The 22,064-nt window shown below is 35.8% G+C and overlaps 6 protein-coding genes, 1 non-coding gene and 1 pseudogene across 8 annotated transcripts in view; 4 read left to right on the top strand and 4 right to left on the bottom strand.

The window, feature by feature from the left end:
* Positions 1-22,064, bottom strand: part of LOC125875055 (inactive poly [ADP-ribose] polymerase RCD1-like) — a 485,870-nt gene that overhangs the window by 315,404 nt on the left and 148,402 nt on the right. The gene's annotated exons all lie outside the window — the stretch shown is intronic.
* The window catches only part of LOC125875097 (dolichol-phosphate mannose synthase subunit 2-like), a 250,508-nt gene that overhangs the window by 213,268 nt on the left and 15,176 nt on the right, over positions 1-22,064 (top strand). The window lies entirely within an intron of this gene.
* Positions 1,488-3,378, top strand: LOC125873519 (uncharacterized). Its single transcript, XM_049554442.1, has 3 exons — positions 1,488-1,868; positions 2,097-2,114; positions 3,277-3,378. Exons 1-3 carry the CDS (start codon positions 1,488-1,490, stop codon positions 3,376-3,378), a joined length of 501 nt encoding a protein of 166 aa, XP_049410399.1.
* On the top strand, positions 3,696-11,543 carry LOC125875068 (flavin-containing monooxygenase FMO GS-OX-like 3). 2 transcript variants are annotated; one of them, XM_049556137.1, is made up of 9 exons: positions 3,696-4,423; positions 5,891-5,961; positions 6,775-6,927; positions 7,026-7,108; positions 7,629-7,764; positions 7,856-8,026; positions 8,490-8,686; positions 9,971-10,211; positions 11,340-11,543. In XM_049556137.1, the coding sequence occupies exons 1-7, from the start codon at positions 3,880-3,882 to the stop codon at positions 8,676-8,678; spliced, it is 1,347 nt and encodes a 448-aa protein (XP_049412094.1). In that variant the 5' UTR covers positions 3,696-3,879; the 3' UTR covers positions 8,679-8,686; positions 9,971-10,211; positions 11,340-11,543. The 2 variants fall into 2 exon arrangements, with proteins under 2 accessions (XP_049412094.1, XP_049412095.1); XM_049556138.1 differs by lacking the exons at positions 8,490-8,686; positions 9,971-10,211; positions 11,340-11,543 and adding an exon at positions 8,119-8,188.
* LOC125875064 (zeatin O-glucosyltransferase-like) lies at positions 8,986-11,651 on the bottom strand (annotated as a pseudogene).
* TRNAT-AGU (transfer RNA threonine (anticodon AGU)) lies at positions 13,705-13,778 on the bottom strand. The gene has a single exon. It is a non-coding gene; the product is annotated as a tRNA-Thr (tRNA).
* Positions 14,775-19,847, bottom strand: LOC125875067 (ruvB-like protein 1). Its single transcript, XM_049556136.1, has 12 exons — positions 19,658-19,847; positions 18,969-19,157; positions 18,551-18,682; positions 18,276-18,425; positions 17,693-17,848; positions 16,940-17,074; positions 16,745-16,810; positions 16,546-16,652; positions 15,487-15,586; positions 15,294-15,385; positions 15,129-15,198; positions 14,775-15,050 (listed from the first exon to the last, which is right to left on the bottom strand). The coding sequence occupies exons 1-12, from the start codon at positions 19,736-19,738 to the stop codon at positions 14,961-14,963; spliced, it is 1,368 nt and encodes a 455-aa protein (XP_049412093.1). The 5' UTR covers positions 19,739-19,847; the 3' UTR covers positions 14,775-14,960.
* LOC125873518 (uncharacterized) overlaps positions 21,635-22,064 on the top strand; it is a 2,393-nt gene continuing 1,963 nt past the window's right edge. The window contains exons 1-2 of the mRNA XM_049554441.1: positions 21,635-21,638; positions 21,688-22,057. Coding sequence (XP_049410398.1) covers positions 21,635-21,638; positions 21,688-22,057 — 374 coding nt within the window. The remainder of the gene's footprint in view (positions 21,639-21,687; positions 22,058-22,064) is intronic.

Genomic DNA, 22,064 nt, shown 5'->3' with positions numbered 1-22,064 from the left:
CAACGGATTTCAAATCCCAAATACTATTAGTGGGTTATATGGACATGGATATCAGCCCCAATTTGAAATTACGAATCTACTTCGGCGCATTCACCCCACTCTCCGTCGCCCGGCGGGCTTCCTCCTCTCCGGCTCTTTCTCCGTCAAATCAAGTGGTAAGTTCCGATTCTGTATCTACATATTTCTCTCACAAGGCAATAGCCCTAAAAGCCTTTTTATCCGATAATAAGCTCTGATTTGTAAATTCAATTGTAATACTCCTCTCCCTGCATAGAGAAAGCTAAACTTCAATTTTTATTGTTATTTGTTGTTTAATTTCTCCGATCATGCATTTGTAGTTTGGGTGAGTGATTTCCCATAGGACTCGTTGCACTGCGATTACCTAGTGCATTTTACTTTTCTGCTGTGATTTGCCAGCTATTGCACATGAGCAGGTTTAACCAGTATGCACCATTGAGCTATTTTTGAAACCTTCAATGGTTATTCAATGACATATATATATGAGCTCTTATACTTAAGCTAATGACTTAAAGTTATATCAATCTGCATTTGAGTATTTTTGTAGTAATCAATTCTTCTGTAATGTCCTATAATGTCGGTAAAGGTTTGGCAGAAAAGATGGAATCTTTATCCTCATATTGTGAGTTTTCAACTTCAACCCTTAATTTGGGAAATAGTTCTATGTTTCAACTAATGTACCAAATCATGCCATTTATTAGAGAAACCATTTGAGTGTGTACTGGGTAAACCTGATCTTGTGCAATAGCTCCCTTACTACACAGGAGATGCGGAGCTTAATAACTTACTCCCAAGGAATGTCACCAACTAGCTGTTATAGAACCTTTGATAATCCGTCAATTATTCATCATTTAGTGACGTATTTTGTTCTTTAGATACATAATTTGTCCGTCTAATTTTTGTTTTTTAGTAGTATCGAGTCGATCATTAGTGCAAGGTGGAGCTTAGTTATACCTTCCTAATTACCGTTGAGAATGTGGAAAGAAACAATATTTTAAAGTACTTTGATTCAATATTATGGAAGAAACCACACCCCAAAGGTGTGGCCTAGTGGTCAATGAAGTGGTTGAGAATCTTGAGGTCTCAGGTTCAAAACTCAGTAGAGACAAAAAAAAAATGCTAGGTGATTCTTCCCGACAGAGTTACCTGATATTTGTTGCTTGTGGAAGGTGATAGATATCCCGTGGAATTAGTCGAGTTGCGCAAAAGTTGTCTTGGACATCGCGGTCATTAAAAAAAAAAATTATGGAAGAAACTCAATAGTCTTTAAGTTCTTCATAATCTCAACTGATTGGACATATTTGACTAGGGTGAAGACCTTTCGAGTATTCTCTGATTTTTGCCAAAAATTGAACTCTAATTTATAATTTTTTTGTAGAAAAAAAAATGGTCTTTTACCTGTTTGCTGGAGATGCTAAATTTAATCTCGCTAACAGAACTTCCTTTTCAACAGATTGGATTTTTGAAATATGACGTTGCTAAAGAGGTATGTGTTAAGATTGTTCATATCATTGAAGTACATCACTGCCCATGTGGTAGACAGAAACAACGGACGAATAGTAGCAACATCATCAACAGTTGAACATTCAGTGAAACAGTCACTTGAGTGCGGTAGAACTTGCAATGCAAAAGTTGCAGCAATCGTAGGAGAAGTGTTGGCAATGCGTCTCAAAGTGGAGGGTCTAGATCAAGTGCAAGTAAACGGGATCCATGTCAATGTAAATAAGGAGGTTGAGAAGAAAGGTTTCAAGAATCGCACAAAAGTTTGGGCTATAGTTAACGGCCTTAAGAGCAACGGAGTGAAACTTATTTTGGATGACAATGAAAATGACAGTTCTCGCCTCATCTCAGTAAATTAGTTGTACTCAATATGTAGTTGACTCTTAAAATAACATCATTTTTTTCCAGATCCGTTAACTTCCTTAGTGAGTCCAATGTACGAACACATTGCCATAATTTTTGTATATTAGATAGATAGTTTTTTCTTGTATGTGAAGAATGGCTCAAGAGTACATTGAGTCAGGCGAGATCAAGATTGACATATCTACTAATTTTAATTTGTGTAAGTTTGTTTGAAGGTGGGTACCGTGAAAGAGGTAAGTTCTCTCTGAAAGATAGACTCGGACAAGAATAGAGATTTTGCACTAGCCTCAATCTCAATCATTTGTTTTAAAATCCTTTTAGGAAGCACTCTCTTAACTTCATCTTGGTTCTATTGAGGCGTTAGAAGCGAGAGGGGCAATAGTCTGTGCACACTTATAAATTCCATGGCCACTCACTTGAACTTGTGAAAAAGTTAAAGTTGATTTTTTGGAAATATGATAGATTGTTCTAGTAATGTTTCTAGAATAGTGTAGGATAATATCTAGGATAATTATCTTTAAAAATATCTAGATATCTAGAAGATAAAGTTCACTAGAATTTTCTTTGTAGAAGTATCTACAAGAATTTCTAGAACCATACATGAACAAGTATAAATATGAGTGGTCTTGTACATTTGTAAGTAACCCAAGAACAACCCAATTAAAGAGTCTTCTTCTGTAACCAAGTTCTCCTATCCAAATTATTCCTTCTCCTTTCTAGTTTCCTCTTCTTTAATTGAGTCTTCCGATATTAGTTAACGATCTTGGGCTAGCAGAAGGCTTCCTGAATTATACTTTTCTTCTGCTATTCTCTACAGAACTTGCCGACAAAATGGTACAGAGTGTATAGTAATGAATTATCAAGTTTTGTATATATGTAGGGCAAATGCAACTTGCAACTATTTTAAATAATAAAGTGATTCATGAACAAGCAAATAATATAATGGTAAAATGGTTGGTATATAAGGGCTTATTTGTTTTCATTAATATTGAGACATCTAAATCTAAATGTACATTTGAATAATTAAAATGTTGTTTCTAGATTTGGACATTGAATAATTAAAACTAATTATTTTTCAATATTTGAATGTACATAATCTATTTATATGTGCATAATAAATATACGATTTAAATAAAAATTAATTAAATATTTCAAAAGAATTAATAAAATAAAATCATTATTTCATTAAAAAAAATGGAACACTTATACTTATTAGTGATGGTGGAAATAGTTTGTAGCGGTGGTGGTGACGGTAATAGTTGTTGTTAGTGGCTAATAATGATGGTGGTGATAGTTATGACGGTGAAGATGGTTGATGTTGTGGTGATTATCATAATGATGACGATTGATAGTGGTGTTGGTGATTGTAATGATGAAGTTGGTTGATGTTAATAGTTGGTGGTGTTAATGATGGTGGCTAAAGAATGTGTAGTCGCTGATGATGTATCTGTGATAGTTGGTGGTGATGCTAGTTATGATGATGGAGGTGGTTGGTAGTAGAGATTGACTATAGTGGTGGTGGTGGTGGTGATGATGACTAAAAAATGTATGGTGGTAGTTGTCGACGGCTACTGAGATGGGTGAGGCGGTAACAACAATAGATATAATTATAATGATGGAGAAGGTAAGTGTGGTAGCAGTTGATAGTAGTAGTCAGCAACTGTGATTGTGATGACACATATGATTGGTTGTAGACAAAGGTAATAGTGGTTGACAATGACGATGACAATATAGGTGGTTAGTAGTAGACTAGTAGTGGCAGGTGATTGTGGATAGAGTAATAGCTATATATACAACCAAATTAGCAGGTCCTTTCCTCTCATCATTCTCACAGAAAACACTAGAGACATACAAAGCACAATAATGAATCAATAAATAAAATAATGGAGTACGTAACTACCAACTCATGATAATTCAACTTTTGTCTGTTCTTCAAACCAAGCTTGTTTTCTCCATTTGCACATATGCCAACTCCAGCACATTTTCAGATTCTTCTCAATGTCTCAAAATTCCCCAAAAAACGTTGCCGTTATCGGTGCTGGTCCTGCGGGCCTCGTTGCAGCCCGAGAACTCCAACGCGAAGGGCACATTGTAGTTGTATTCGAGCGAGAAAATCAGCTAGGAGGCACATGGATTTACACTCCACACACTGATTCCGACCCAATTGGGGTCGACCCGAATCGGAGAATTGTTCATTCAAGTCTTTATTCATCACTTCGGGTAAACCTTCCACGTGAAGTAATGGGTTTTCGTGACTACCCTTTCATGGCCACGAAAAAACCCAATAGAGACCCGAGACGGTATCCGGGTCATAGGGAAGTGTTGGACTATTTGAATGATTTTGCGTCTGATTTTGGGCTTATTGAACTGGTGAGGTTTGGAACTGAAGTTGGATATGTGGGATTGTTGGAGAATGGAAAATGGAAGGTTAGTTCAAGAAAAAGTGAGAATGATGATCATGTTGTGTTTGTTAATGAGGAGTATGATGCTGTAGTAATCTGTAATGGACGCTTTACTGAACCGCAAATAGCTGAGATTCCTGGTAATTTATTTAAAGTTTTGATCTTTAAATGTTTATTTGTAATAATGGAACCGCAGAGAGAAGAGTTGACTTCCCACTTTCCATTTATATGGGATAACTTATCGCATTAGTACAAATTGTGGCATAAGTAATTTTCAGGACTAATACCTCTAACCAAATGTAGGATAAAATAACTTAAATTATTATCCTTCATCCCAATACCAAACGTCCCCTAGTGTCTGTTCTGCCAAGAATTGAACATTAGTTTCAAGTTTTTACTCCAATCTCTAAGCCACCCTTGGAGCATTTTGATCTTTTAAGTCTTCACAATTTTAGACTGCTAGATTGTAGCAGAATGGAACCTTGTTTAGTCAGGTTCGGGTTTGTGGTAAGTATAGATTCTTTGAGGAAATAAGTCAAGTACTGATAAAAAAAAATCACATCTGTGTAAAACAAGATTGAAGTTATATTCACTTAGTGCAAAGAATTATTACACTTCAGAGTAATTTAACATGTTATAGCTGGTTATAAGGGTACCTGCAATTGCCTAATAGTTTGGCTGTCTTTCCCTTAACCTTTTTCTTAATAGCGGTGGTGCACTTGCGTCTTCCCACCCTGTATCGATAACTTTACCCACCAAAGTTTAGGTAGACACAAGGAAATCACCTAACTTTTAGTTTCTCCTAAGACTTCTCCTGTGGTCTTAGTAAACTTCATCAACATCATGCTAGTCTTTTATTGCTGGTGGTCTATCAAATTTGATTTTTTTGCGTATCAACATTGCATGTATACTTTTTTGACTGCAGATTGTAACACTACAATGGAATATATCCATTACTTATGTTTAAATTTGTGGTCATCATTGATTTTTCAAGGGAATAATCATTTACTGTTGGAAGATTCATTCTTCATTACAAAATTTGAAAGAAGATGTCAAGTATTTGGTAATCCATTTATAAAACCCAAGCTGATTTGTACATTAAGCGAATAGGTCTATCGTACTTTGTGTTTTAATAGTTTTGGCTGATCAAAATTAACCTTTTCATCAGTGTTACATATACACCATTTGGCATGGTTTTCCTGTACACTCAATTAGGAAATTTGGGTTCCCATAACACTTGAAGTTGATATGTCTCCATGACAAAGCATGAATATTCTAGGGATAAAAGATCAGCCTTTATTTTATTTTAAAAGTTTCAGCCAATTTTTAATTTTTTTTCTTTTTTAAGATCAATTCAACATAGTTTTGGTTTCATTAGTTTCTGTCAGGCTATCATATGAAGAATATTTTGGTTTTGTCATGGTTTTGGAAGTTATGTGAGCAATTCATATTTTTTTAAGTTTTGAGTTAGTTTTTTCTTTCCTACATCTTCTTTAGCTTTCAGATTCTTTTCCACTGTGTCTGAAATCATATGTTGCTAACCTTCCAGTTAACTATGTCAATATGCAGTATTAAAAGTTTCTAACCAGAGGTCTCTACCTTTTTAGGAATTGAAGTATGGCCAGGAAAGCAAATCCACAGCCACAATTACCGGGTTCCAGAGCCTTTTCGAGATCAAGTATGTGTCATGTGTCATGTGCATTGTTCCCTTGAGAGGTTTAATGTTTCTAAATTGGTAGTGCAGCAATATTGACTTTGAAATAGCTTGCAGTTATTTAGATTAATATTTGCCCTACTTAGTGAAAGTTAAAATGTTAAAACTGCAAGTGTGGATTCACTATAACCAAAGCTCTTTGGACAATTGTATTATTCAAATCTTACTTTTGCATAAAACATTGGAAATGCGAGGAATGCAAGTACAAAATGCAGATAATTTGTTAATTTAGATCCACCTGTTTTTTTAATGAAATACACATGGATAGTTAAAAGCTATACTAGTCCTTGTTCTTAGGAAGCTATGTAGAAAAAGTACTTCTATACTTATTGGAGCCTTGTTATGATTTGGAGAAAATGCTGTCAGGTTGTGGTCTTGCTTGCTTATTTCAGTGGTTTGTCTTGTTGACATGTCGCTTTCCATCTTTAGTTTGGTTGATAGATAGATTGGTATGAAAACATTCTCCAATATTTTAAATGTGTGACTGGATTTGATTTCCTTATATCCTAAAAAAGGTCATCTTCCTGCTATTCTAGTGTTCGTAGCCGTCTGATCTTAGATGAGAAAGTATATCACCTCCATAAGGTATACTTCTTTAATAGTAACAGGTTATATCCTTGAAAATATCAGTTATCAAGTTTTGACAAATATATCATGGCTGATGCTAATTACAGAAAGAGAAAAGGAAACACGGAAAATAATCTCTTGGTGCCATATAATATAACATTTTTTCTTCATTGACATTGTGTTTGGAGGATATGATCAATGGTTTGGCAGGTCATTGTTGTCATAGGGGCTGCCACAAGTGCTTCTGATATCTCCAGAGAAATTGCTGAAGTTGCTAAAGAGGTCCACATTTCTTCTAGATCAGCTCTAAGTGGGACTCCCAAAAAGGTGCATGGATATGAAAATCTTTGGCTCCACTCTATGGTAAAGTTGTTAATAACTTAAGTAATTAAGTGGGGAATTGTCGATAATGCTGTATCTTCGTGTTGCTAGAAATAACTTAAACTGGCTAAATAATGCAGATTGAAGCTGTTGGTATAGATGGTGGAGTCAATTTTCATGATGGATCCAAAGTCCATGCTGATCTCATTATACATTGCACAGGGTGAGTTTGATTACCCGTCATTTTCCTTTGCCAATCTTAAACAAAATGAAAGAAACTAAGGTAGCGTTATAGGGTCATTAAAATGTTGAGGTGAACAAGGTACCGATAATGAATGGATGATACGGGTTTTATGGGTCAAATGGGAACCAGTTACTAAAGTTGTTGATATGCCACTACAGTGAATCAGGATCAGAATATACTCCATAAGTACTGGGCTACTGGCTAGTTATCGATAATTTGGTTAAAAAGGTAAAGTTTAATCTAACTACTCTAGATACAGAAACAAACGAGAGTTATGTTTTTTTACCAAAACAAATATTCTTTATGAATTCCACAGTATATCCGTACAGATTCATCAGGAAAGTGATAGATTACTCGCCTTCCATTTAATCAGAATCACAGAGTAAATTGGAAGGAACAATAGAAAATGATTAACAAATGATCTTACAAAAATAATCTGAAACTGAATGGGAGGATGAAGTATCAGTACTCAGTAATGTTGCTATTCAATTTCTCCCAGGTACAAATATCATTTCCCTTTCCTTGAAACTAATGGGATAGTGACTGTGGATGACAACCGTGTTGGGCCACTTTACAAGCACATTTTCCCACCAGCCTTTGCTCCTAGTCTTTCATTTGTTGGGATGCCATGGAAGGTAAATAAGATGGTCTTGGGAATAGGTATGTCAATTTAAAGTTTAGATTCATGATGAACACGAACGAAGTGTTTGCTTTGGTTTGCACCAGCTTATATCATTCCCCCGTTGTGAATTACAAAGCAAGTGGATTGCTGGTGTTTTATCTGGTCGAATTTCTCTCTTGTCAAAGGAAGATATGATTGCTGATATTGATGCATTCTACTCATCCTTGGACACCTCTTGCATTCCAAAACGGTACACTCACAATATGGATTTTCAGGTATAAAACCTGAGAGACCTTGTTCAATTGTTGAATTTTTCTCATCTTTTTTCCATTGACCCCTTTCGTTTTATTTTTCTTCTTGGTTGGAGTGGCGGTACACTTGGGTATAAGCAACGGAACATTCTTCATCCTAGTTATGCAAGAAATAAGAAAGGGTTTTGTAAAAAAAAAAAGAATTTAGGAATAGTAAGTTCCTAATGTTGTGTGAGCAAACTTGACAGATTGGTACCAATGTGTTGGGGAATGCATGTATACATCCCCATGTGACTAAACTGGTTTTTGACAAAAAAAAATTATGTTTTTTTAAAGTTGTCTCATTGAGATTTATGAAACAACCTCTCTACCTTCTCAAAGTTAGGGGTAAGGTCTGCGTATACTCTACCCTCCCCAGACCCCACTATGGGAACAAACTGAGTTTGTTGTTGTTGTTGCCTCATTGAGATAGACCTCATTTTTACAGTTAGACTACGAAGATTGGTTGGCTGCTGAGTGGAGAAAGGAAATGTTTTTTATCGCTAGGGAGAAGATAAAGACTCAGACGGAGATATATCTTGATCAGTGGGATGACGATGACTTGATCATTCAAGCTCATCAAGACTTTGTACAATTTTTTCCTGAACTACCTCAAGTGCAAAAGCTATCGACATGAGTTTTATGGTAAATGTGGCATGTATTATTCTTGAATTTGGTTATTTCTGTTGAATAATTTATGGGAATAATAAAATAACAACTTCCCGGAATCCTTCCTTTGTCAGTTCTAACCAGGGGCGGAGCCAGCCTTCTGTGAGGGGGGTCATCCGACCCCCCTCGGCGGAAAATTTTACTATTTATACATAGTTAAAATTATTTTTTATGTATATATAATAGATGTCGAACCCCCTTCGATTAGTTCGTATGTTTAGTTCTTCAATTATTGAACCCCCTTATTAAAAATCCTAGCTCCGCCACTGGTTCTAACATGTATACATTAAAGCAAGATGTCAACAGAAACTTCACCCCTTCTTCGATTTAGAAAAAGGGGTCACTCAGCTCTTAAAATTTGATTACAAAGCAAAAGTCTTATTTCGAAAACCGACACTAAAGTAAAACATCATCAAGTATGAAAATTCATACAAGCCAAATCCAAGATAGTACAAACTGAGCAGTAGAAGTCAGTTCTTGGTAATATAAGAGATGAAAGATTCCATCTCCTTGTATGCAAGTCCTCCATGGTTAACAGACTTCTTGATATTATCTCTCAACTCCACCACCCTCTGCCTCATCTCTTCCCCTTCTGGCGTCCCCATCAAAGTCTTGACAGCTTTCTCAGTAGCCACTGCTGGTACTATTTCCTTCCGACGTGCCCAACTCCACACAGAGACTCCAATCTTCCAAACGTTTGATACCAACAGAGTATGATATGGCTGATCAACAGTCATAGGCATAGCTGCCATTGGAACTCCCATACTTATACTTTCCATTGAAGAATTCCATCCACAATGGCTCAAAAAACCGCCTGTAGACGGATGCCCCAAAATCTCCAACTGCGGTGCCCAACTCCTCACCACCATTCCTCTTCCTTCCACTCTTTCTTCAAACCCTTCTGGCAACACAATCTTCTCATGTCTTTCTTCACCATTCTCCATGTCTACCCTTTTGTCTGCTTCCCTTATTACCCATATGAACTTATGGTTGCTTTGTTCTAAACCAAGTGCTAACTCCTTCACTTGCTCTTGTGATAATGTAGTGGTTGTTCCAAACGACACAAATATTACTGAGTTAACATCTTGCTTGTCAAGAAATTTGAGACAGTTGTGACGAGTACTTTTGTTGCCAGATGAAGAAATAGAAAGCGAGTCTAGTGATTCAGGCAGCATGTTAAATGGTCCAAAAGCCCACAAAGGTGTATTCTCTTTTACCTTAGCAAGTGAATCTATAAACTTACCTTCCAATTCTCTGCAGGAGTTAATGATATCTCCAGAGTTGTGCTTCCATATAAGTTCCTCCTCAACAAACTCAGCCATATTTGGACCAAAAGTACTCTCTGCAGTTGGAAACTCATCCCCAAGTTGCTTAATCATTTCGTCGTGATCTTCATCAAGTATATGAATAGTTTGTCGAAGTGTAGAATACCTGTGAAAGCTGAAGTGGGGTGGAAAGCATAACACTTGAAGTTGGACATCAAATGCAAATGATTACCTATGTAAGTTATCATCAAACAGTCATGAATTATGACCAATCTTTTCGTATTGGTCGATAATTCATGACATGTCCTGCAAATGGACTCACCTAGTCTTTCCAAGAAATCATCTTTTGCTTCTGTAGGAGATGAATGTACTAAGAGGTCATTGAAATGGATGTTTGAATCTCCAAGGTTTTCAAGAGATGCTTTGAGACCACCTTGGAGGCGTTTTCTTAAATCTTGGTTCCTAGCAGTGAGGCAGAGGAAGTGTACAGGAATNATATATTTTGGGGCCCCCATTTTTTAAAAATAATTACTTATATATTTTATTTTAGGGAAAAATTATATATACTATGAGTGTTATGATTTCTACTGAGAAAATTGCATATGAGATGAAAATAAACCTAAACTTTGTAAGAAACACTTTGATGAAAATATGGATAGCGAAATCACAAAGTCCCTTGAAGAATCTTTTAGAGTTAATTGCTTTATATATGTAGAGTAGATCAAGCTATTTTTTCACTTCAAAATTATTTGAACCAACTGAAGCATATGAAAATATTTTTGATTTCTTATTTAGTGGTAAAATATTGAGATCACTAGATGATGAGAATTTTTAAAAAAAATATTGTCTTAACCTTGAACTTTCTTTAACACGTAATAGTTATTCTGATATTGATGGTTTAGATTTATTTTTTAAATTAAAAGTGTTAAGGGAAATAATACAAGTAGAAGATAATCATCTAATGAAAATACCCTATCAAACAAAAAGACTTGATTCTTTTCCAAATACACATATTGCTTATAGAATAATGTTAACAGTTCCTGTAACTGTTGCCCCAGCCGAAAGAAGTTTTTTCGAAATTAAAATTGATTAAATCTTCTTTAAGATCAACAATGTCTCACGAGAGATTGAATGAATTAGCTATATTATCATTTGAAAAGGAATTATTAAAACAAATTGATTATAAAACAGTGTCTAATGACTTCGCATCTAAAATAGCTAGAAAAGTAGATTTTAAATAAAAGTATATATAATGAAAAAAAATTAAATATTAGGACCCCTCTCTTAAGTTTGGCTTTAGGCCTCCAATGTTGTTGAGTCGGCCCTGCTAAGAGGTCATTGAAATGGATGTTTGAATCTCCAAGATTTTCAAGAGATGCTTTGAGACCACCTTGGAGGCGTTTTCTTAAATCTTGGTTCCTAGCAGTGAGGCAGAGGAAGTGTACAGGAATGTTGTGGGAGGCGATGATTCGAGCGAGATAGAAGAGTAAGTTGAGATGGCCATGTTCAGGCCATGGCACCATGGCTACAGTCACTTCATTAAGGTGAAGTAGATTGTTATCTGATGAATTTGTAGTCATTGAAACAAAAAAAAGTTTTCTTGATTGCAAGAGTTAGAACTGAGATATGAATAGTTTAGCTGTTTAGGCAGCTCTTAAATAGTATTTCTATTTTCTTTTTGGTTTCCCATTAAAATCGGATTTGCTCATTGCATCTAGAGCTCTAACTAAGGCTGAATCCAACCATCTCACCACAACTCATGTTAGTAAATCTTAAAACTTAAATGTGTCTTGTAACCTCTTATTGTCCTTTTTTAGAAAAGAATGTCATTTTTATACGGTTAATAACATCTTTGGTTCCTTAATTATTGATATATTTTTATTTTAATCCATGTGATATCTAATTAAGTATAATTAAATTATGTGAAATGAGCACTTTTGATACCTTTGTTTGCGAGAACAATCACAAATTTCTTGACGTATTAACCGTTGCACTAATTTAATTACCTGCGCAGCATTACGTTAAGTTTGTATTATTACTCTAATTTTTAGGATAATATGCTTCTAAAATTATGTCTAAATGTAACATATTTTCTACCTGTGCATTACGTTAAAGTCATGTCATGACTATCAAAACCAGAATTTATTCATATTTTTAGGAGATGAAAAGCTATTACAAATTATTAACTCTTTGATTCAAAAATCCAACCTCACACGTTTAAAATCATAAAACCTAAAGAATATTTTGTTATCTTATACACATATATAGTTTAGATCACAAGACCTAAGGAAATCTTATTTTCTTAAACTTTGTGTCCGATTAAATTTTAGAAAAGACCATGGTAAATTTTTTATAATAAAGAAAATCATTTTTTTGGTATACAGATGTAAGAAATCTTAATGGTCCCTCCGTCTTATATTAGTTGTTCTCTTTTTTCTTTACACATACAAATGAGTTTACACTTTAAAAAAATATATATTAGGATAAAATGGGAAAACTTAATTAATCTCATTGATTTTGTAAATTGACAGATAATTTAAAATAATTATATTTTTTGTAAGGTGGACAACAAGACAATTAGAGTTGTTGAGATTCCTCAAGCAATAATTGAACCAATCTGGTCATTTTATACAATTTTAACCAGTCAATGGTGACCAAATTATTTGTCGAAGATTGACATAATCTAGAACACCCTATTGGTTTTTTTGTTTAAACTACTCATTTTATATACTATAATAATAATTAACCTGTCGGGCGTGACATAATTGGCTTGTAAAGTCGGTGTAAAATATCTCAAGCAAAGGGTTTGAATTTTAAAGTGGTCTTCCTCGGATACATGAAAAAAATAATGTTATTTTATGGGGAGTTTAATTAGCAAACATATATATAAAAAGAAAAGACTCAAATATGTCATTGAACTTTTAGAAAAGGTTCATCTATGTCATTGTTGTTAAAGAAAAGGCTTATCCATTTCATTTTTTTCAACTCTGGTTTTGCAAAACCATTTTTACATCCCAAGCAACTTTTAACACTTTTCAATTGGAGTTTTTGGATCAAAAGAGTACATTTGATCCAAAAATTTCAATTGAAAAATGTTAAACTTTGTTTGGGGGGTAAAAAGTGGTTTTGCAAAACCGAAGTTAAGAAAATGGCACGGATGAGCCTTTTCTTTAACAACAATGGCATAGATGAACCAAACTCTTAACTAATGGCATAAATGAGCATTTTTTGAAAGTTCAATGACATATTTGAGCACTTTCCTCGTAAAAAATAATGTTAAAATTCCTCAATAGGACGATTAATGTCATAATGTACCCTCTCTTTGTGTGTGTATTTGTTACTACCATTTACTATCAAGCTTTTCTTCCCAAGCAATATGCAATACTAATCACAAAATTAAGTATATCAAGTCATAGTGATATCTTACATCAGGATCGAATTTGTAAAGAGCATATACTCTGATAGCTTTGATTGCCAAAGTTACATGTTCAATGGAGAAAAACAACAAACTAAACATAAAAATGAAATTATTTGTGTTCTATGTGAAGAATAGATTGTCAATGGCGTAGCCAAGAAATTGATGAATGATGTCCAAAATTAGATACATATTCGTAATAGTTAATATTTAACATATGTATGTCACATAAAATTCTGGCGAGAGGTGTGCACCGGATTATCCTTCGCCTAAGGTGGCTTCGTGAGAAGAAACGGCATAAAAAAAAGCATATTTGCTTTCATTGAGAGTTGAACTCAAGACCTCCCGCTTACTAAACGGGTGCTCTAACCAACTGAGCTATGAGAGCAGATATGCTTGACCTCTTCATAAAATTTATTTAAACATTTAAAAAATGGAAAAGGAATATTTTCAATTATAAGTTTCCGATATCTGATATTGTAACTCTATTTTCAAACCACAAGCTAAGTTTTTCCATAGGAAGAACCACACAACAATCCGTATTGTAAACCACAAATGAACTCATATTGTAGCCAAATAAGACTAACAGTTAGGGGCAGAGCTAGTAGCACACATGTGGGCTCAGTTGAATCCAATAAATTTTGCTCACATAATGTATTTTTATAAAGAAATATGTGTAAATATTAAATTTAGAACTCAGTTATTATATCACTTAACATCGTCATCGTAAAATTGGGAACCCACAAAATTGAAATCATAATTTCCCCTTTGCTAACAGTACCATCATTACCAAACTATTGGTATGGTGTAACTAAACCCCCTATACTTTCTTTTTTCCCCTCACTATAATGCATTTTTGATTGTTGAAAGAGATGAGAAATTATTTAAAATCTCAAAAGATATGCATATTTCACTAATTAAATTTCTAATCATTGAAGAATGTACTCACGTAATATTCTTGTCCTAAGTGGCGTATTAAAGGTTCAAATTATTTGGTCAAAATACTTCCAACTCACTCCGCTAAGGCATCCAAAGTTTTAAGCTTCAACGCATCACACTAAGGTAAGTATTTACTAAACCCTCTATGCATTAGTCTAATTCTTGGGTGTGAAACACTTTCATGGTTTGGTTTGGAGTACGTAAGGAGAAGAAAGAACAGGGCATCGTTCGACGGTTTTTTCGAACCGAAGAATGTCATCCTTAAATTGGTCGTGAATCCCATTAAACAGTGTATCGTTCAAGGGTTGAACCAAAAGGTGAGACTATGCCTGTCAACCTGGACTTGAAGTAAGGAACCAAACATCAACGTACATGTTTTGTAGAACTTATGTCCCTCCTCTCTTCAAGTAGAATCAGGATGAGCGATCTACTATGGAGATACAAATATAGAAGGGAGAGTGTCTCCTATTCCAGAAGCCTTGTTATATTGCAATCTCATGAGAGAACTACAGTGCATCAGTTGCAGAAGACAGCAAAACCTTGAAATAAAACAAATTGACTAGCAAAATGCAATTTGGATATGAGCACCTTAGAAAATAAAGCTAGAGAATTGATACTATAGTACAATTTATCATGAGATGTATCTATCTTGCTGCTCCTGAAGAAGTCTTGCAGAAGACTTTGCATCCAGGTACAACGAACTCACTTCGTCTAGATCCACCTGAAAAGTGAATGTCAAAGTAAATAGAGTTCGGAGCTTTCACAAAGGTAAATGATAAAGAATGTGATCAGCCAGTACCTTGCAGATTTTGTCGCGGCCATTCATTTGGGCAACTATGCTAGCTGGGGATAGCAGCTGAACAGCATGCCTAACAAAGGGAAGAATTGAACATCGGTTACTTCTAATTTAAAATGAATTGATATTTGGACTTTGGAGCTATATATCCAACAAGTTAAACCCGACCTTAAGGAAGCTTGTTGTCCAATCTCTCCTAAATACGCAAGGCTCTCTTCATCTATTTCTAGTCCCTCCACCTGTGCACGTATAGCTAATATCTGGCCAAGCACTCAAAAGAAACATGCATCAAGAAAATGCAACGACTAAGGTCGAGATCAATAAGTCATACAAATAAAATGTTGAACAAGCTAGCCCGAACCTGTATCATTTCAGCTGGACCATAAGTTTCAGTTCTGACAATCACCAATCGATCCAACAAGTCAACTGGAATACCATGTGGACTAGTCATATCTGTTCCTCTGCAAAGAGATACATTTTGTTTGTGACAACTGATTTATCTCAGACATCACATGTATCTGCACATACATCTAAGGTGTCTACAAAGACAAGCATTTGCTCCCTCCTTTTCAATTTGTTTGTTTGATTTTCACTTAACGAGGAGTTTAAGAAACTAAAGAAAACTTTTGAATCTTGTGGTGTTAAATTACGGGTATGTAGAATGTACCAAGAGACCCTTTAATCTTGTGGTCTTAAACATGCCACGTGAGAGGTTGAAATTAAAGAGTTGTCAAAAAAGAAAAGAGGCATGTTTTTTTAAACGGACTAAAAAGAGGTAATAGAAACAATTGAAACGGAGGGAGTATTTAGCAACTGAATCTAACAAGTAATTATGTTCAGACATTCATTCTTCTCATGTTCTTGCAATTTAAAATTGACAATTACATGTACTTCCTCCTTTTCAATTTGTTTGTTTGGTTTTCACTTAACGAGGAGTTTAACAAAGTACAAAAAACTTTTGAATCTTGTGGTCTTAAATTACGGATATGTAGAATGTACCAAGAGACCCTTTAATCTTGTGGTCTTAAACATGCCACATGGGAGGTTGAAATTAAAGAGTTATCAAAAAAGAAAAGAGGCATGTTTTTTTAAACGGACTAAAAAATAGGTAAGAGAAACAATTGAGACGGAGGGAGTATTTAGCAACTGAATCTAACAAGTAATTATGTTCAAACATTCATTCTTCTCATGTTCTTGCAATTTAAAATTGACAACTACATGGCCCATGTAACAATATTTTGATATAGAGAAGTGACAATTTGTCCTGTATTTCTAAGCACTTCATTCTGCAATGGATCAATGTATGAAAAAATGCAGCCAAAGTGCAAATTTTTAAAAGCCCCAGGGTAAAGAAATCATATAATGGAAATTTTCCAACTTGATGAACTTTTGAAGCTTGGTTTCGCATGAACACTCATACCTGACAGTACAAATGCCTCTGTTAGTGGCAAAAATCACAATTGGAGACAGTGAACTCTCCAAGGCACGATTCAAGTATGAAAAGCATTCCATATCAAGCATATGAACCTGCCAAAGACGTTTTCTCCAATTAGTTACCAAAGGGGAGGGGATGGTGTTAAATGAATTATCAAACAGGATTTGTCTGAATGAGAACGAACCTCATCGATAAATAAGACACCAGGAACAAGCTCTGCAACACCTTCATCAACATAACGGTTGACAACCTGCAGAGAAATAATACCATATAACTCGCTATGCTAAATACTAAATTCACAGTCTCATAGACACTAGAACCAGCATGAATTTGCACTCATTCATCCAGAGGAATACTAGAACCAATAAATCAGAAGTACCTTGTTTATCTCTTGCCGCAACTTGTCAGTGATCTCGGTTTTCCTAGGTTTCATCATTTGACCCATAAGGGACAATATATCTTGTCCTCCTTGTGGCCGTGCATTTGCAGCATCAAGATCATGCAATGTAACATCCTGGCAGAAAACAATACCACATGCAATTAAGTACAGAAATCTTTGTTTTCATGTTCCTTGCCACCGGTTTCCCTCACAGAAGTCCATTAAAGTAGTGATATTATTTGTCCAGAACAAAAATGCAGATACTTGGAAATGCATATTAGTTTGATCAAAATCTCACAAGCAAGCAATCATGGCAGGTATGGATCCACAGAATATCTGATGTATGAAAACTAAATAAATATTACAATGAGGGCAGCTGATTTCCTCCTAAAAAATCTTGTGCCAAAAGGTACTTGGCTACTTTAAACATACCATTATATAAGTTGTTAATGCCATGGACTATGATACTTCCACTCCAGCTACATCTTTACGGGAGTTTGAATTCCTGGTCATCACAAAATCTAGCTAAGGAATCTCTTTCCTCACCACTCCAAATAATATACAGAATTTTATACCCTTCAAACATTCACGTGAGCTCACAAAGGCGAACTATGATCTTTACAGCACCCAAATAAGTGTATTTCAGGGCAAATCCATAGAACAAATTGACTATTTGAGCGAAAAAACAGCTACATGTAGATATTCCAAGGTAATCTTTATTCACGCCATAGCAAAACAAAAAATGAGACGAACCTGGACTATTTCCTTCTTCTTGTGAACCTCTCCTTTAGGAAGTGGAACATACTCTTCTGCCTCAAGATCAAATTCTGTGGCAAAAGCATCACTCCTGCCCACTCTTTTAACTGCTCCACTGTTCGATTCAATATAAATCACATCACCAACAGCTACCTGCACATATATAATGGAAGCAGGAGATATCAACAGAGAAGAATAAGCTCCCTTGCAGAATAAGCATATACGATAACGAGACTAAAGTAAATTAAAGACTAAATGCAATTTCCTCGCCGACTACTTAGAGTGTGATTTAAGAAGAATGACATGAAAGTTAATAAATTTACTCAAGATAAATATGTATCGATCTAGATTCACACGTCGGATGTTAAGAAAGAGGGAAATATTGTATATTTTCATATCCTTGAGCCGAGCGTCTCTCGGAAACAACCTCTCTACCTCCCAAGGTAGGGGTAAGGTCTGCGTACACACTACCCTTCCCAAACTCCACTTGTGGAATTACACTGTGTATGTTGTTGTATCCTGTTTATTAAACATATTAAAAAATTTGATACTTCACTGACAGATATGTTGCAGAACGTACCTTCTCTTTAATTAAGGCATCATATATCGTGGGGTCAAGCTTCAACTGTTTGGTACCTTTGACAGTTTTTAACCCAATTATAACATGGCTAATGCTTTTACCATATCCACCTGTCACACTCTCACCCTCTTCTGGAGATAGTTCAGTCACCTACATCAGAAAAAAATTAAAAAATGAAGATCCACTTCACAACATATTAAAAATAATCATTGCAGAATTATTGTGTCAAAGACCAGCAAAAATGAAACGACAAATGAGAAAGACTATGGACTTGCCTCTCCTTCATAAACTTCCTTATTTTCCTTCATACGGAGACCAATAGCTCGCCGGAAGTTTTCCATTAAGACCTCAGTTTTCTTCACTTCTGATGAATACACTTCGGATCCAACCATCGGACAAAATGGAACCTGCAATATAGAAGTCAATGCCACCAATTATGACACAGGCTATATTTTGGATTTGCTAACCCTAATAAAATTTTAAGAAAAATACCCAATCAGCTCACATGTTATCAATATTCAATCAATCACCCTAAACAAGTTGGGATCGGCTATTTGAATCATTGAATTCTAAATATGAATTCCACTCTATCCGATCCCATTTCAATCCAGTACCGGTAAATAAAGCTCAAACATAATAAGTATGATAAAATAGAAGCATTAAATCCAGAACCAAAGAGTACAAAGAATGCACCTTGCTTCCAAGGTCTTGTGATATACCAAGAGCAAGAGCTGTCTTCCCCGTACCAGGTGGACCAGCTAGCAGTAAAGCCCGACCAGCCATCTTCTTTTCGCGTATCATATCCACCACAAGCCCCGCAGCTTCTCTTGCTGCTGCCTGACCTACAAACCCAGCTGCCAATGGTAGTGGTCTCCCATTGGGCTACCATATAACACAAAATAGTCACATATAATCACCCATTTGTTAGCAAAAAAGTACACATATACACAAAACTTAAACATCAAATGCAAGAAAGTATTTGGTAACTAAAGAACCAGCACAAGATAACAAATTCAGTGAAAAATAGAAGCAAAGTCTAAACACCCTCAGTGCTACACTCCCTAAAGAGTCCAAAAATTTCCTACAGAAACAATATATCATCTTTATGCAAATTTAACATCAAAACTAAAAAAACCCAAACACCAAATAACAGCAATCTAACCCAAAAAAACTCCTAAAAGGTCAAAAAAATACACAGAGGCGAAGAGGGGGTTGGGTAGAACCAGCACAAGATATCAGCTTTATGCAAATTTTAACACCAAAACTCAAAAACCCACAAATCAAAACACCAAATAAAACCAAATTAACCCGATTTTTTTACTAAAAGATCAAAAAAACGTATACAAAGGCGAAGAGGGGTTTGAGGTAAAAGAAGAAGTTACCTCAAGACCAAGGCCTTTAATGTGAGTATGAGTAGCAATTCTCTGATTCTTTATTGTTGATTGTACCTCTTCTATCTTCATAATTTCTTCTTCTTTATGTGTCTCTTTTTAGCCTTCTTTCTTCTTCTTCTTCTTGCTGTCTGGGTTTAACGCAAGCTGCTTTTCTATGGAAGCGATATGAGGTTTTGAAGAGGCAAATTGTAATGTGCTAAGAAAACCCAAAATGTTTTCAATTATTTCAAATAAACCCTCTTTCTTCCAAGAAAAGTGTCACTTGAATCCTTTTGGGCTACTTCCTTATTTCAAATTTTATTTTCTATATTGCCTTGGAGGCAATTGTACTGTACTATTTTCTATAGGTGACAATTGAACGGATTAGGTCGTATTTGAGCCAGATCAAATAGATTGAGTTAATAGGATTTATAATTTGTTTGAAAATTATTCGGGCTAAAATGTAGGTCATAACTCGATTTGCTCAACTCTTACTAAGCTTTAGTTGTTTTATTAGTTTTTTTTTTATATAATTTTTTAGTATCTTATAAAATTATTACTTTATTATTATTATTATGACTATATGTGACATATCAAATAAAATATAATGCCTTTTTAAAAATATTTTGAAAAAAATTATTCATGGATCAATTTGGATTAGATATTGGGCCAAACTTTGATCGAAGGTAAGACTTAAGAGAGTGAAATGAGTTAAAAGTGAGGAATCATGAGTCATATTTTCAGAAGCCCAGAGTCAAAAATCCAAGAATGAGAGTCAGTATGACAAAAGAGAGAAAAAGTAATATAGGGTCTAATAAAGGGGTCACTATACCAACACAGTTGGCAAAGGGTTGAACACTTTGTTGGCTATTCCTTATTTCATGAAATAAGTGAGTGAGGTGTGTGTACTATGTTGACATGAAATGATTATTTTCTCTATTTTCTTTTGATCCTTAAAATTATTTTAAAATCACTATCTATGTTATGTAAAAGTCTTGCCAAGTTGTTGTACTCTTTCTCTCTCCTCTCTTTCTACTGTACCAACGTTCTTCTTCGTCTTTCTTCACCGACCAACGCCGGCGAAGCATCGACCATCGCCGGACAGCGAGCAGCCGCGAAAACCTGCTGGAAACCGGGCGCCGCCGCCGATCCAGTCTTCTTCTTCTTCTTCTTCTCGCCAGCAAGCAGAGGCGACGCCGGCCAGAAGCATCGCGAGGTCCAGCTACGACCGGCAAGTTTCGTTCTCTGTCCCACGTTGGTCCAGTGAGGACGAAAACAGCAAACAGGACTTCCAACAGCTCTGAGCAGCGAGCGGCGAACAGCCAACTCCGGCGCAGGCAAGGCAGTCACAGGTGAGTCCGACCAGATCTGGCCGGAAAAAATCCAAAGACCGCCGAAGTCCTCCATCTTCACCAACCAGGTTCTATCTATCCTTTTTTGCAGATTTTGTGATCGTGTTTGCTACATTGAAACCCTTCTTGTTAGATAGTTTAGCCTTGCTTGGTTTGTTCCAATTTATTTTGGCTGGTTCTGATTAGCACTTTAGCTCAGAACAGGGCTCCATCCTTTATATTTCAGATCAGTTCTTGCTTGTTTTTTGTAGTTCAGATCAGTGCTTCAGTGTATAGTATAGTTGTGTTATCGTGTTTTTGGAGGATACACTATACCTGATCTTATAGTTTAGTTGCTTTCTGGCCTGTTTAGAGTATACTCCTGTGGCAGATTTTTTTCTGTTTGAAGTGTATTTCAGTGTAAATTTTACAGTAGATTCAGTAGCGTTCAAGTGGATTTGGCATCTGATGGTGGTTTTGAGTCATGTCTTCGGTTGAGGCCGAGGACGAGGGAGAATAATGGTAAGAGGGGTACGGGTTCCCATAAATTGAGGGTAGGATCTTGGAACATAGGTTCGTTAACGGGAAAGTCCTTAGAGTTAGTGAAAATTCTCAAGAAGAGAAAGATAAATATAGCTTGTGTCCAAGAGACTAGATGGGTAGGTTCCAAGGCCCGAGATGTCGATGGGTTTAAGTTGTGGTACTCAGGAGGTTATAGGGATAGAAATGGAGTGGGCATTCTTGTAGACAGGGATTTGAGGGAGCAAGTGGTGGAGGTTAGGAGGATCAATGATAGGTTGATGTTGATTAAACTAGTAATTGGAGGTTGTACTTTGAATGTTATTAGTGCTTATGCACCTCAAGTGGGCTTGGGCGAGGAGGTCAAAAAGCTCTTTTATGAGGATTTGGATGAGGCAGTTAGAGGTATACCGATCACCGAGAAAATTGTCATTGGTGGAGATTTTAATGGCCATATCGGGGCAACTTCTAATGGCTTTGATGATGTTCATGGAGGCTTTGGTTTTGGGGAGAGAAATGGGGGCGGTTCTTCGCTTCTGGATTTTGCTAAGGCTTTCGAGTTGGTG

This window comes from Solanum stenotomum, chromosome 8, assembly GCF_019186545.1.
Source record: "Solanum stenotomum isolate F172 chromosome 8, ASM1918654v1, whole genome shotgun sequence".
Taxonomy (NCBI): domain Eukaryota; kingdom Viridiplantae; phylum Streptophyta; class Magnoliopsida; order Solanales; family Solanaceae; genus Solanum; species Solanum stenotomum.
This window is presented reverse-complemented; position numbering and strand designations above follow the sequence as displayed.

Bases quoted from the DNA above. Each gene is read 5' to 3' on its own strand.
- LOC125875068 (XM_049556137.1), top strand. From the start codon at position 3,880: ATGTCTCAAAATTCCCCAAAAAACGTTGCCGTTATCGGTGCTGGTCCT. The intron at 7,109-7,628 runs GTGAGTTTGATT...AATTTCTCCCAG, and splicing joins CTCATTATACATTGCACAGG to GTACAAATATCATTTCCCTT. The intron at 8,027-8,489 runs GTATAAAACCTG...TCATTTTTACAG, and splicing joins CTCACAATATGGATTTTCAG to TTAGACTACGAAGATTGGTT.
- LOC125873519 (XM_049554442.1), top strand. From the start codon at position 1,488: ATGACGTTGCTAAAGAGGTATGTGTTAAGATTGTTCATATCATTGAAG.
- LOC125875067 (XM_049556136.1), bottom strand. From the start codon at position 19,738: ATGAAGATAGAAGAGGTACAATCAACAATAAAGAATCAGAGAATTGCT. The intron at 17,849-18,275 runs GTACGTTCTGCA...ATATATGTGCAG, and splicing joins ATGCCTTAATTAAAGAGAAG to GTAGCTGTTGGTGATGTGAT. The intron at 15,386-15,486 runs GTTCGGGCTAGC...GTGCTTGGCCAG, and splicing joins GTCCAGCTGAAATGATACAG to ATATTAGCTATACGTGCACA.